General features: G+C 41.5%; 1 protein-coding gene across 2 annotated transcripts in view; it reads right to left on the bottom strand.

The window, feature by feature from the left end:
* The window catches only part of NAA16 (N-alpha-acetyltransferase 16, NatA auxiliary subunit), a 91831-nt gene that overhangs the window by 74708 nt on the left and 1630 nt on the right, over positions 1-15493 (bottom strand). For both annotated transcript variants that reach the window (XM_053306862.1, XM_053306861.1), the window contains exons 2-3: positions 3354-3438; positions 1424-1528 (exon numbers count right to left, since the gene is read on the bottom strand). In XM_053306862.1, the coding sequence (XP_053162837.1) occupies positions 1424-1528; positions 3354-3438 (190 nt within the window). The remainder of the gene's footprint in view (positions 1-1423; positions 1529-3353; positions 3439-15493) is intronic.

Below are 15493 nucleotides of genomic sequence, written 5' to 3'. Positions count from 1 at the left end.
AGAAGTGTCAAAGATGCTTTGAGCTAGAGCAGGGTTTCTTAACCTTGGGCCACTGGATGTTTTTGGACTACAACTCCCATCATCCTCAGCCACAGAGGCCATATATGGGGATGATGGGAGTTTTAGTCCAACAACATCTGGGGGCCCAAGGCCCTGAGCTAGTGTTTTTCAGATCATCAACAAGCCACATCAGGATCAAGTCAGTATGTTGGCCTCTGCAAGACTGGAAACCAACAGCATCAGTCCAGGTTCCACAATACAAAAGAGACTGTTGTGAAAATACTACACTAATTGTTTGGTGCCTCTTTTCCTCTCCTCTCTCTCTCTCTCTTTCTCCCTCCAGTGCTGCCGAGTCATCAGTGAGAGACACTGCTATTCCACGGGGAGGAGCTAAACTGCCACCAGCTGCTCTAACCCTAAGCCCAGCCAGGAGCCTCCCTCCTTCTCCCTGGAAGGCTGCACCCTGGGTTTCTCGCTTGAAAACCGAGAAGCAGCAATGCAGGTCCCTGAAGGAGTGTTATTGTTGCCTATGCACACACCCCGGCTGGGGCCCCCTCCAGACCACCAGGCCCTGGTAATTTTTAACACCATCACCCTCTTGTCAGCCCTGGTTTTGAAGCAAATTTATGCAGATAAGATAAAAGATAAGATTAAATAGTCAAATAAAAATATCCATACAACAACACTGGAGAATAATAAACATTTTATAAAACATTTGCACTAATACTGACATGGTCCTAACACACAAAATGGATTTCTCACTGAATAACTTTTCTCTTCTCATAGCATCTACCCAGGGTGTTGAGTCTTTTCCTTAGGGACACACACAGATATTGCCTCCAGTGTACCTTTCGCTGTACTCTTGTACGATGGTACCTCCTAGGTTTCTGGAGGCATGGCCAAATAGGAATTTCAAGCCTTGGTTTCAACTGGGCATGAGCAGATTTCAGAAGGAAATCACATTCTGCAATAACCACATTTTTTTTTTTTAGACATCCCCATTTTCCAGCCAGCCATTAGTTCATCAACTTTATTTTAAAATGTGGTACCTATTGTAGAAGTTGAGTGTCGTGCACTGCATGATTTATTCACAAAATCAGACCCTCTTCAATTTCCAACAAGAGAAGAATTAAATTAAATTAATTTAAAAGGGAATTGGTTTAGCCTGCAGAGACTTACTGCCTGTCCAGGAACTCAGTTCTACACCGTAGGCAACTAGTGCCCTGTACTTTGAAAATGTAATCTAATGTCTAATGAATTCTAAATAATAACGTTAGGCAATATTTAATGGCCAAATTGATATACTCCAACATGAAATGTACAAGTCTGTTATATAGCAGAGAATTCATTTATGCATTTGAGAATAACTTCGGGAAAGAAAGTATGCCGAACAGAAAAGTTGGTACGCTATTTCAAAGGATACAGACATGACTTTTCACATCATTGCGAAGCCCTTTACGAACGAATTCATATGCTTCTTCTTTCTTTCCTAAGCAATTTAAGGTCAGCCCTTTCATAGCCAATGTTTCTATAAGAAAGATTGTATAATGTATGAATACAGAGAGTCAAGCTATACAAAAACAAACAAGCTTTAGGGAAATAATATGTATAATAATAATAATAGTTTCATTGCTTCAATCCAACCATATCTTCGGTTTGTAGGGACTCCAGTGTACAGCTGGATCTCTACCTTCCCACCTATCCATGCCTTCCCATTTACCGAAGTGCTTGGCAATCTCTATGCATGTAAATGCATGTAAACCACCCAGACACGTGAGTTGGGGCAGTATAGAAGTGTGTTAAAATAAATAAATAAAATAAATAAAGGATGTGCATGCCATACGCCCCCTCTATGAATGATAAGCTCAGGCCTCCCCTGCCCCCAGCACAAGTTCTACATGCACAAGGATCAAGTTGGAATGAGTGAAATGTCACAAGTCAAGACATGCTCTATGGAACTGGGATTCATTTCCCGATGCTGTCCTGAGAACATACAGCCTTTCTGATTCAACAGAGGCTTTGTCTACACCTGCAGCAGAATGAGGTGGTAAAGTAGACTGTACTACTTCAAATTGGACATGGTGGCTCACAGGTGTTTGTGTGTGGTTTTTTTAATGATACTGTATTACTCAGTGCAAGTGGTACACTAGCAGAAGAACAGGGAGCAGGCTGGGCTAGAATTTTTCTCCCCAATGTTTTCATGTTTGTAGAGCTAAGCATTCAGAATACAGGTGGAGGAATACCCTGCAAGAAAAAACTAGCACATGCAGGAGAAACATTCTAACCCAATCCACTACCTATTGTATTAGTTTTTACCTTTCCCCCCCAGGTACAGGAGCATTAAAAAAATATGATGCACCACCTGCAGTAAGAATATGGTCCATCCTGCCATTTTATGTAGCACCCCCACACTCCCGAAAATATGTCACTGAAGGTTGGGGAAACCTTAGGGATAATTTCAGGGAGCTAAAGAGAAAAGAGGTGATAGCAAAAAATCACCCCTCCCTCCTTGGCATGAAGAGAAGAGTTCCAGTTGTGCAATTAGCAATCTGAATGCTACCCAACATACAGGTGAAACTCGGAAAATTAGAATATCGTGCAAAAGTCCATTAATTTCAGTAATGCAAATTAAAAGGTGAAACTGATATATGAGACAGATGCATTACATGCAAAGCGAGATAAGTCAAGCCTTAATTTGTTATAATTGTGATGATCATGAGCTGTACGCCATGATCATCACAATTATAACAAATTAAGGCTTGACTTATCTCGCTTTGCATGTAATGCGTCTGTCTCATATATCAGTTTCACCTTTTAATTTGCATTACTAAAATTAATGGACTTTTGCACGATATTCTAATTTTCCGAGTTTCACCTGTATTTTAAAGCAATTATCAAACTCCCTTCTCACTGGGCTACTTGGTTTCATTGAATGTGTTCAGGAAGCGATTTTAAATTTCAGAAGCAGTTGAGGGCTAAAATAAGCGCTGATGGTGTCTTCGTACTTATATTTTAAGACTGGACTTTATTATTCAAAATGGAGTAACACAAAAGTTAACACCCTGAGTACTTGCCAGGCAGTGTTCCCTCTAAGGTGTGCACACATGCCTGCGCTCACAATTTTTTTTTATGTCTGCTCAGTTAATTTTAGATCCCACTCTGGTTGAATCAGGAAGGCCTCCTTCTGAATGTATGTGTGCACACACTGCCTTGATACTCCCACCCAGAACAAAACTTATTCCACACACAAAAGGGGAAAAAAACTAGAACACACACTGCTGCCATGTATCAAAAATTAACCAAAACCTTTTGCAACTTTTAAGGAAATGAGTTGATTAAAATTTTGCACTTACCCCCATGCTCAGCAAACTTTGGGTTAGAGAGGATCATCTTACAGAATTTGAGTCCATTTTTGTATTGTTTTTGTTCATAACATTTCTAGGAAAATAAATAAAATCAGGTTACTCCCACCTCAAGAGAATATTTAGCTCTTTAGCATTGTAATTGATTAACTGTTGGGTGGATCAAATCACTAATTGAAAACATCTCTTTTTAACAAGATTTCTTAGTGGCAAATTACACATTAAACCCTGGCAGCCATTTTTCAAAAATAAAAATGGACAGAGGACTTATTATTAAACTTCCATGAATTCATGGGAACATAGGAAGCTGCCATCTATCAAGCTCAGTATTGTCTTCACAGACTGGCAGCGGCTTCTCCAAGGTTGCAAGCAGGAATCTCTCTCAACCCTATCTTGGAGAAGCCAGGGAGGGAACTTGAAACCTTCTGCTCTTCCCAGGGCGGCTCCATCCTGAGGAGAATGAATATCTTACAGTGCTCACACTTCTAGTCTCCCATTCATATGCAACCAGGGTGGACCCTGCTTAGCTAAGGGGACAAGTCATGCTTGCTACCACAAGACCAGCTCTCCGTTCAATACACACACAATGAAGTTATCTAGAAGGATACACAGATATGATATCCTAACCCTCTTTCCTATCCTCTGCTCTCCTCTCCTCACAACTTACCCACAATCCCCTGTTTGTTTCATGGAATTGTTAGTTAACTGTAAAAAAATTGAGACCAATTAAAAGTATTAATTTTAAAAAATGAAAGGGAGTGATTTTGAGTGTGGAGTGGAAGAGGGGTGCTTAACTCTTCTTCCACCAGCTGTTTCCCCACACAAAACTATACCCCACCAAGCTGCTTTTTGTCAACAAGGTTACAGATATCTTTGCCCTCATGGAGCAAGGAAAATGGGTGCAGAATTTGAGTAGGGGTACCCGTCTCTAATCCCATGCGTGGCAGCTCTCACAAAAGTTCACAAGTAAGCTGCCAGCAGGGGAAGAAGATAGCAGCAGCACCGGAGGCGAGGCAGGAAACAAAACGGGGAGGGGACAAAGTAGCGGCAGTGGGCAGGAGAGAACAGCAGTGGTGGTTGGGGAAAGAAACCAGTGGTGGTGGGCAGGAGGGGGAAGAAAGCGGCAGCAGCGGGCAGCCAGGCAAAGAAATCGGCGGCGGTGGGCAGGGAAAACTAGAGGCGCAGATGTTCTGTGTCTGGCCCAGCTAGTGTTTATGATTCACTTAACACTTTTGTATACAAATTATACAAAAATAATCCACCACCTGCAGTAAGAATATGGTCCGTCCTACCATTTTATAAATTAGAGGTGATTCTTATAAAAGAAGCCGCTGCCACATACAATACTTATCAATAGAAAAAGCAACATGCCTTGCAAAAGAGTGAAAATATGCAATATGAAGATACAGCTGTTTGTGACTGCTGTGGGATAAGAACTAATTCAAATTTAACCAGTGCGATTAGAAGAGTAGATACACCATAAACCTCTAAGGAAACAGTCCTAGCTCCTCTGCTAACTGAGCAAAGAGGCATCTTTTTAAAAGTGGTGATTCTCTTTATTGAGCGGGGGTGGAGGGTAAACTGGCCCTATCCAGCTCCAACACAGCGTCACTCTAGTGGCTGTTGCTGGTATCTATTAGATTGTGAGTCCTTTGGGACAGGGATCCATCTTTATTTATTTTTATTTCTCTGTGTAAACTGTTTTGGGGACTTTTATTGAAAAGCAGTACATTCACCATTGTCATTCTAGAGTGAGATATTCTCACACTCCAGCTCTCACATAAATGCTCTATCCTAATCACCAAAGCAAGCTACCATCCCCATCAAGAAAATGCTACAAGGAGTTAGTTGCCCTGATTCTGGCCAATATCCTACATGTACAGTAACAAACATTTTATCATCAGCTCTTGCTGTTATTGTTCATAGGTTGTGGTATGTACAACCCTCCTAGCAGCAAGTGAAACAATACAGGTGAAACTCGGAAAATTAGAATATCGTGCAAAAGTCCATTAATTTCAGTAATGCAAATTAAAAGGTGAAACTGATATATGAGACAGACGCATTACATGCAAAGCGAGTTAAGTCAAGCCTTAATTTGTTATAATTGTGATGATCATGGCGTACAGCTCATGAAAACCCCAAATCCACAATCCCAGAAAATTAGAATATTACATGGAACCAAGAAGACAAGGATTGTAGAATAGAACAATATCGGACCTCTGAAAAGTATAAGCGTGCATATGTATTCAGTACTTGGTTTGGGCCCCTTTTGCAGCAATTACTGCCTCAATGCGGCGTGGCATGGATGCTATCAGCCTCTGGCACTGATGAGGTGTTATGGAAGACCAGGATGCTTCATTAGCGGCCTTCAGCAATTCTGCATTGTTTGGTCTCATGTCTCTCATCCTTCTCTTGGCAATGCCCCATAGATTCTCTATGGGGTCAGGTCAGGCGAATTTGCTGGCCAATCAAGCACAGTACACTGTATACTTTTCAGAGGTCCAATATTGTTCTATTTACAATCCTTGTTTTATTGGTTCCATGTAATATTCTAATTTTCTGGGATTGTGGATTTGGGGTTCTCATGAGCTGTACGCCATGATCATCACAATTATAACAAATTAAGGCTTGACTTATTTCGCTTTGCATGTAATGCATCGTCTCATATATCAGTTTCACCATTTAATTTGCATTACTGAAATTAATGGACTTTTGCACGATATTCTAATTTTCCGAGTTTCACCTGTAAAGGAGCAGCTTTCCAGTTCTGCCATTAATTTTGTCCAACTATTACGATTGTCCTGTTCAGTGAATCAGAAAAGGAAAAAGGCAAGCAAGGGCATGAAGTGGCAAGGGATGGGGTGGGGAAATCTGTGACAGCAAGCATCTGGGGTCCCTCCTTCCTTCTGGTGCTTCTAAAAGTTTCAATGTACCTAAAAGCTACACTGTATAATGGCTAGAAGACTTTCATTGTCTTGTCAGGATCCGGCGGCAATGGGTCTTGAAAATGATCAGACAGCTTTGGACTGTGTGGACCCACTAAGTTGTAGCCTGGAACTACAGGGCAAAAAGTTCAGCAAAGGGACCTCCTGAATAGCAATTTGCTACAGCAGGGCACCTAGTGATGCCTAGTCCCTATAAAAGCTTCCAAGTCAGGTGAGCTCTCTGGTAGGGATGTGCACAGAACCAGTTCGGAGGCCATTTATGGGCATCCGAATCAGTTCAAAGGACCGGCAGTTCGAAGGCAGGCGCATCAGGTACTTCCAGTGACGTAAGGTCCAATGAGGCAATGGGGCGGCAGGGAGGTACACTGCCGCCTGACAGACCCTTTGCTAACGGAGCGCAGGTGGGGGGGAAGCAGAGGGAGGGGTAAGTGCACCCTCCCTGACCCTTAAAGTCAACCCCCGCCCCTTCAAACTTCCCCCGCCTGGTTCCGTGCACACCCCTACTCTCTGGTGTGGACTCCATCGATTATTATCCTTGCAACAAACCTGCTTTTGCCTCATCTCACTCAGAACTTTTCCTCTGGATTTGGAGATGTGCTCCTGGTGAGAAGGATGCAATCCTTACTTGGATATAAACCTAGCAACTAGAGGTTTTCAAAATAAAATTTAGGCAGCACCTGTCAGGGCTACTTCAGATCGGGGTGGATTCAACCATACAAGAGAATTGGCAGTTCAGCTGAACTTTCAGTTCCTGAAGCACAGGAGGAACCTTACCTTCACTGCTGAGACAGCTATGCTGACATATGCTGAAAGCTGACATCTGTCCTGTACTTCAAATCTTGGTTACAGATGTCTGCTTCTGGACCATAAGTAGGGTGGAAAATGCAACATTGGTGGGTTCAGACAACATGCCCAATGTCAGGATAGCTGTCCTGACAATGGAAGCCAGGCTCCCATGTGTGCTCCAGGAACCAGCGGTTGAGCTGAACCACCAGTTTCCCGTGACATCTGAATGCACCCACAGGATACCCTCTCTTCGGACAATGGAACACAATTAGTTCAAGTCACTGAATTTCCACTTGGGCAGTTCCAACAGGAGCAGAATCAGGCATGTTACCACTTTTTCAGTGACTGTAGCCATAAGGAAATTTTCAAGGTGATATTACATATACCTACTGGCAAGAGATCACCACCTACTTTAAGGTCATATTTTTTACAAAATGCTTAAAATAAAACACCGCCTAGAGATGTATATATGAATATGATAAATCAATAAAATATTATAGAGCGTGTCTGAAATGTGCCAACTATGTCACAATGAAATCAGAATTTCTGGACATTGTTTCCGATTCCATATTTTGTACATTTCAAACACTACTATTTAAGGGTGTGGTAAAAATATGGCCTTATATTTATTATTTATCATATTCATATACTGCCTGATGTGTGTATCTCTAGGCCAGGAGTGCACAAATCAAACGATCTGGTGGGCCGAAACTGACCGTGACTTGGCTCATGGAGGACGAGGTCAATTTTTAGGGTGCTGATTATCAAAGTAACACTTAATATCAAATTAAAGTGAAATTAATTAAAATGAATTTAATCAAAATTTAACTTTTGAAGTTATGGCAGGGCAAGATTAATTTAAATTAAAATAAAATGAATTGAATTAAAAATTCTAATAAAATAAATACAACTAGCCTACCCGCACAGAGCATCTGTGCGCTCTTTGGGGCCGGCTGCTCCCTCCTGCCCCACTCTCTCTTGCCCTCCCTCACCCTCCCTCCTGCCCCACACTCTTGCCCTCCTTCCCCCTCCCCTCCCTCCTGCCCCACACTTTCTTGCACTCCCTCCCCTCCCCCCTCTCTTGCCCTCCCTCCCCTTCCCTCCTGCCCCACACTCCCTTGCCCGCCCTCCCCCTCTCTTGCTCCCTCCCCTCCTGCCCCACACTCTCTTGCCCTCCCTACCTGCTCCCCTCTCTAGTGTCCTCCCTCCCCTGCCGTTCCTCTCCTCCTTCCCCCCCCCACCCGCACTGTGCATCTTACTTCAGTGGGTGGCAAACAGGGAACCTTCTTCCGTGCAGCGAAGTCCAACCGCCTGTTTCTCTCCCACCCCTACCTCCAATGGGAGCTGGGGCTTCACGCCGCCGTCTGTTTCCCACTCACCCCTCTTGCCGGCGCCTACTCTGGCCTTCCTGCCACCGGTGCCACCTCCCACTCCCACTACCCGGCCGGGCCGCCGCCGCCTCCTTGTCCTTACCCGGGACGACCTGATCTGGCCAGGCAGTCCCGCCGCCTCCCGGTGGCCAGCTGAGCCCGCCTCCTCAGGCTGTTTTGCAGCCCACTGCTACTGCCCACTGCCATTTTTCTTGCCTGCAACTCTTGCCCTTTGGCGGCGGAACTCTCGCAACCTATCGCGAGAGTTCCACCGCCAAATCCGGGGCACGTATGCCGGCTAAGCGAATTAAATATATAGATACAATCTGTACAAAATATATAACAATAAAATGCATTGTTCTTCCTTTCCACCTCTGCCAAATCATCACACTTAACATGGAACACTTCTAAGGGGGGGAAATTAGAGAAGCTTTTCTCTTAATTTTTGATAAGATTACACTGTGATCCTTCACCACACAGGCTTTTATAAGAGAAGTGAGACGGGGAAAGAAAGATGGAAAGAATGGGGGCAGGCTTGGCTTGAGAAAGAGAGAGAGAGAGAGAGCGCGCGCGCACAGGGCAGGCTTGACTTGAGAAAAAGAATGGGGCAGGCTTGGCTTGAGAGAGAGAGAGAAAATTGGGCAGGCTTGGCTTAAAAGAGAGAGAGAGAGGGATAGAAAGAGGAAAAGTGGATGGAGCAGGCTCGAAGGGAGAAAGGAAGAGAGACAGAGAGAGAGAGAGAGCTAGAAAAAGTGATGGAAAGAGGATGTGTAGGTTTGGCTTGAGAGAGAGAAAGTTTTAAAAGTAACTGATAGAAAGAGCCGCCGCACCTCATGCTGTTTGCCACTTGCCTCTCCCTGCTGCCAACCTCCATGTTGTTTTTTCAACATTCCAATTCCAGCCGCCGCACAGCCAAGGGGATGGCTGTGTGTGTACGTGCGTGCGCCAGTAGTCCTTCTACCCCACCCTCGGCAGCAGCAGCTGCTGCTGATCCCAGAGTGACGCCGTGGTCTGCTGTCTGGCCTGGCATCTCTTCCCAACTGTTAGGAGCACTTTCACAGTTAACAGACTTAACTGCACGGGCACGCTTCGCAATTGGGAAGAGACACCAGGCCAGACAGCAGGCCACGGCATCGCTCTGGGATCAGCTGCTGCTGCTGCTACAGAAGGCAGGGGCATAGAAGGACTACTGGTGCGTGCATGCGCACACATAGCCATCCCCTAGGCTGCACAGCAGCTGGAATTGGAATTAAAAACAAACAAACAAACCACGGAGGTTCGCAGCAGGAAGAGGCAAGTGCAATGGTTCTGTGGGCCAAGAAAAAAGGCCTCTCAGGCCGTATGCGGCCTGTAGGCTGTATGTTGTGCAGGCCTGCTCTAGGCAGTGTACACAATTTAACACAAAAATATAAAACAAAGTAAAAACAATAAAACAATTTCACAGAATAAAAGTCAACAATTTCATGGGGATAAAAACCATTAAACAGTTTAAAATTAATTTCAGTTAAAAGCCTGAGAAAACAGGTGTATCTTGAGGGTCTTCCTGAAAACAATCATAGATAGAAATGCTCTTCTTTTGACAGGGATAGCAGATGTTTTCTTGCCAATGGGTATATATAGTATTAACTTTAACATCTGCTTATGGCTCTTGTCACAGAAAAAGTAATAACATGCCTTATTCCATTACCCTAGGAGTTGTCCACTTGCGCATACAGAAGTGTGGAACAACGTGTGAAAGAACAAATTGCTAAAATTCTGGCTATCCTTATTCACTCAGATTGATTAAAGTAGAATCAGACATGAAAATATTCCACAAGATTACAAAGTAATTTATAAATTATACTCATGCATTTTGTGATGAAGTAGGGATTAAAAGTGATATTTACATTACCGCTTATAATTATAGATACAGAAACTGATTACAGTATACATATTTACCTAAACATTCTACTATTTAGAGTGGTAGATAGGGAAAATGCCAGAAGGTGCAACTGCTACTGTGAACTTGCCATCTTCTAGAAAAAGTAATCACTTAGCTGTTCTAAAATTAGTAATTTATTTTTAGCAAAGAGTGTAAGGGAGTGTTAGAGTGACTTACTTAGAAACATACCATCATCACACTGTAAGCAAAAAACATCAGGATCCATATTTTCCTGGGTTTGCAAAAAATAAAACAAACACAGACAATACTCCAAACGTGCCTCACTCCCATCCTCAAGGTACTTAGAGAGCTCACCAATGGCAAGCTTTTTCTCTATCCATTTGAGGTGAAACCAGGTTGGACTGAACCTAATAATCAGTCTCAATGAAGACTAACCAGAATTGCACAGTAACCAGCTGTTTGAGCTTCATGCCCAAGGAGGAGGTATTTGCAATTGACCAATTAGTTATGGCAGTCTTCAGGGTCCAAGGGCAGTTTATTTAGGAGTCTCACTACTGCCTTCTTCAAGGCAGTGAGGACTGCTACTTCTCACAAGGCCTAACTTGTCTGTCCCCAGTTGGTCTATGTGTTGCAGCTTGAGGATGCGGACAAGATGCTTGATGGGGTGTGGCTGGCCACATTTTTGCTCAACCCATCATGGCAAGACGTTTAGTCATGACGACCAAGTGTTAAGCAAAAATGTGGTCAACTGCACCGCACCAAGCATCATGTCCACATCCTCAAGCAACAACTGAAATGGTACATTGATCACATCAGTGGACTATACTGCAGTGGCTGTAGAAGTAGATGCAGAAGTAGTGTGTAGTAGTACTATTTATTTATTCATTCATTCGATTTTTATACCGTCCTTCCAAGCTGGCTCAGGGCGGTTTACAATTAACACACACTGCTCAACCAATTGCTCAACCCATCATGGCAAGACGTTTAGTCATGACGTTACTACACACTGAAGTGTGTAGTAACTAACACAAGTGTTACTACACACTGAAGCAGATGCAGACAACTTTGCCCCTAAAGTATTCTGCACGTAATCACAGTACACCACCTAGGATTCCTTAATTTCTCTCAGGGCCAAGCTGGATAAAGCAGCACACCATTTGAAAAAGCTCTGCCAGATGACATTGCAAAGACACGATGATGATAAAGATGATGATGATGATGATGATGAAGCAGCTTTGGTTTTCTGCCACCATCACAGCTACAGAAAAAACTCAATATTAAGTTTTTACCTACATATGATCAGATTTGCTGTGGTTTTTCTGATATTTGCATTTCAGCCGCCTCCCAAACTACTTCAGAATCCCTGCTCCCTTCAAATTCAGGAGCTGACAAGACTCTATTGAGTGGAAGGCACTTGGGGCAATGTCAGCTCCATGAATCGTTTACATAGCCCATGGAGAAACAAAGGCTTTGGCAGAGCATCAGTTATGCCAAATGTGACCAGGTAGGATAAGGTACTGTAAGATTAAGCATTGTTTGGTTTCAGCACTTTAAAAATCAAATACTAAATTGTGCATTATAATTTAAAGTAAAAGCACAAAGTATTTCAAGACTGCAGAAAATCCAAAATAACATTATGAGTTCTGTTTACACTATTATTACCATCAGCTGATCTGCACCAGAGGTTTTTTTTTGTAGAAAATAAATTTAACATCTACTAAAGTAAGAATTCAAACTCAAGAATGAACTGTTTACCCATTTATAACTATAAATTTTTTTCAAAGAAGGAGAAATATGAATCAATAGCAAATATCTATGTTGCATTTTCATAGTCACATGGCTAGACTCATGGGTGCAGAACTACTACTCCAGGACAGTAATCCAACAGAAATTTGGCTGCAATTCCAGAGCTAAAAACATTCAGAACAAAGCTTACTACCTTAACCCTTTCCAAGAACACTATACTTTACTGCTCAGAACATATGTCCCAATGATATTATGCAAAGTTATTTACAAGTAAAGATCTCAGTATTGTGTACTGATACAGGAGAACTTGTACATACTCAGCCTTTACTTCAGGGTTGGTCAAAATAAGTTGGTAAGTCATACTAATGAGAGCTAGTACGTTCCACAGATAGAGAGCTGGGCTTGGAACAGAGATTTGGACGCAAATCTATCTCTGCCATACCCCTAGTGTCTCTGACATATCCATCTCTGACATACCATTTTGTTCAGTAGAATGGGGATCCTAGTGAGGACAATCACAAATATTTTGAAGTATTCTGCATGTTACAAGTGCAGTATGAGTGATAAAGAGTAGTAAAATGTAACTTGTGACCTCGGGCAGAAACACATTTGCTGTATTTTTCCACAGAAAAGTTTCCATTTGTTTCATAACATTAATTAGTAATGTAACAAATAGCTATAATACTCGTCTAATTACAAATACAGTCTATGTATTTGCAAACAGTATGATGGTAGTGGAACATGGAGGTTAACCAAAAAGTACACCTAATCCAAATATTGAATCAGATCTCAATCAATTTATGGCATTGGTGATATTATGTATAATGTTATACAGTACATAACAGCAATAATACTTGACATTAAGTACGTTATAGCTTGAGTGTGTTCAAAGTACTTCACACATTATTTTACAATCCTGTAAATTATGTCAGTATTATCCCCAAATCCTTTGCAAATTGAATAAAGGGCAGACAAGAGAATGTATTTCTAGGTGTGGTATTTCTGTTTACAGTACAAAAGCTGTTATAAATTATAAATGTCAGTAAGTTTCACAATTTGTTTTTACTGTGGCCTTTTAGAAACACACTGACACAATGAAGCTGTTGCATTGATATTGTAATTGTACTTTTGGATTATTTTCACTGGGGTGCATCACCCTGGTTTTACTTTTTTTTTTAAAGGTGATATAAAAGTGTTAATATAATTTTTAAAATGCAGACGGGAAGCTGGGAGATAGTGGTTTGCCAATAATATCTACTGAATTCATTGCCACGGCGAAATTTGAACTTGGGACTTCTCTTATACTTTTCCCACGGCACACACCAGTTCCGTTTTTGACTATTAAATTACCACACATTTTTCATTTTACTATTTTGAACAATACACAATATGTTGCCATCATTAATACAGTGCCAGTGATGCATCCTGAGAACAGTAGCGGGTGGACATACCCAACATTAAACATCAGAGCCTATTAACATGCAACAAAACAGAGTTTTAGTCCGAAAGAAATCAGAAAACATGAAGACATTAATTACCAGTTTGGGTCCAAAAGGCCACAACATATATGTTCAATACTGATGTAGAAAGACTTTTTTTTTCTACTTGCTGAACTGGCTGCATAATGTCTCACTGCAATTGCACCAATTTCTATGAAGTATTATGTGCTCCATTTTTATTTCATTTCCCCAAGAAAATATAGTCTTTACAACTGTCCATAACTAGTTTTTCCTAGAGTTGGTTAAAAATACAACTGGTTAAGTGACCAGACAAAAAGTAGTAATGCATTTAATGTGTTAATTTGTTTAGGATACAATTACACTAATTACAAAAAGGTACCATCTTAGAAGGCTCTAGAGTCCAGTTTCTCAGCTTTATAGAGAACAATTCCAGATCATGTAGAAGCCCTTTCTCTTCGCAGCTGACTGATGGTAGTCCTGACTTCTTGATCAACAATGCCACTGCCATTTCTTCTGAAGCTTATGTTCAGAGAGGCCTGCAACAATTGCGCACTGCCAGTACAAGCTAGGCTATGTGGCCTAATTGAAAGCAGGGGGCAAAAGCTCTCTGGAGAGAATTGCAGGACAGGAAATGCCTGTTCCTAAATGAAGGTCATGTGCATTTGTGACCCTGATTCATTCTAGGCTGCAAGGGGCCACTCACAAATATCTATGCTGAGAGCACAATGATGCAATTTAAAGAAAAATAGCAGCTACTTAAACATGGGCAAAAATAATAGCTGCTACTTACACATGGGCATAAATGCTTTCATGTAATATCTGCCAATATTTCACCATGGTAAAATAAATTGTGGCCAGCTGATCAGTCAACTAACAAATCAATTGACCTTCATTCTAATCCTACCTTTTCCCAAGAAACTGCCATTCTTCTTCATTTAGGATGGTCCACATTGCTTACAGCAAATTCAATTACTAAGTCTGTGCACTTGCATTTCCTTTAGTAAATGCATGAATGGTGGACAAGAACACATTTCTACTAATGGGTATGTCACTTACATTTTAAGTGTTTGCTGTGGGAAACACCAGTGTCCCCACAGTAATGGTGTTTGCACATGAAGTGAGGAGCTTCCTTACTTTTTCATGTTGCTTACATGAATGGGACATGGTATATCAGGTTAGCAATGCATACTTGCAAAATGCCTCTGGACTCCCTTTAAGGGGAGGAAAAAGCTATGCGTTTCCCCCCCATAGCTTAGTGAAAGCTGGTACAGGCACTCCCTGTTTAGCTAGTAATGGATGATTAAGAATTAGAGTATCCACACTATGGGGTGGGAAGGATTTGTGCTGTGGAAAGGTAGAAAGTTACTGAAAAATGAAAAATAAAAATCTCAATTTTCTAGCCCTCATATGTTAGAAGAAAAACACTTGGAATTAAAAATATGTCAGAAAGGGTTGATATCCAGAAGGCAAATTCGCTTCTTAAACAAATGTATGTTTTCTAAGATTAGTAATACAAATGCTGTACATTTGGAGCCAGAGGAAGATGTAGAAATAATTATTGCTGGCAATCTGATATGAATGGGAGGAGAGAAGGCTGTTGAAGAAATGCAGAATGTTTATTCAGAAGTAAGTAAAGTAGAACTTACTCTAAAGCCTCTCAAGTGAAGGATTGCAATTGTTAAGCTCAATATGTAGGTTTACTCAGAAGATTGCTGTTTTTTAAATGGTTAAAAAAACAAATGTTCTAGTTATAGATATTTCTTTTAAAAATAACCTGATTAAAAATGAAATGCAAACTTAAAATATCTTAGAACTTTACTTGTAACTGTTATGAAAGGCTGCTTTTCTTTGTAAAGAAAGAACTGTAGGAAAATATCAATCTTCATACAGAACAGTTTATTTACTTATATTATGGCTTACAAGTGGGAGCCAGGGACTGCCA

The sequence above is a fragment of the Hemicordylus capensis genome, chromosome 3 (genome assembly GCF_027244095.1).
Source record: "Hemicordylus capensis ecotype Gifberg chromosome 3, rHemCap1.1.pri, whole genome shotgun sequence".
Classification (NCBI taxonomy): Eukaryota; Metazoa; Chordata; class Lepidosauria; order Squamata; family Cordylidae; genus Hemicordylus; species Hemicordylus capensis.
This window is presented reverse-complemented; position numbering and strand designations above follow the sequence as displayed.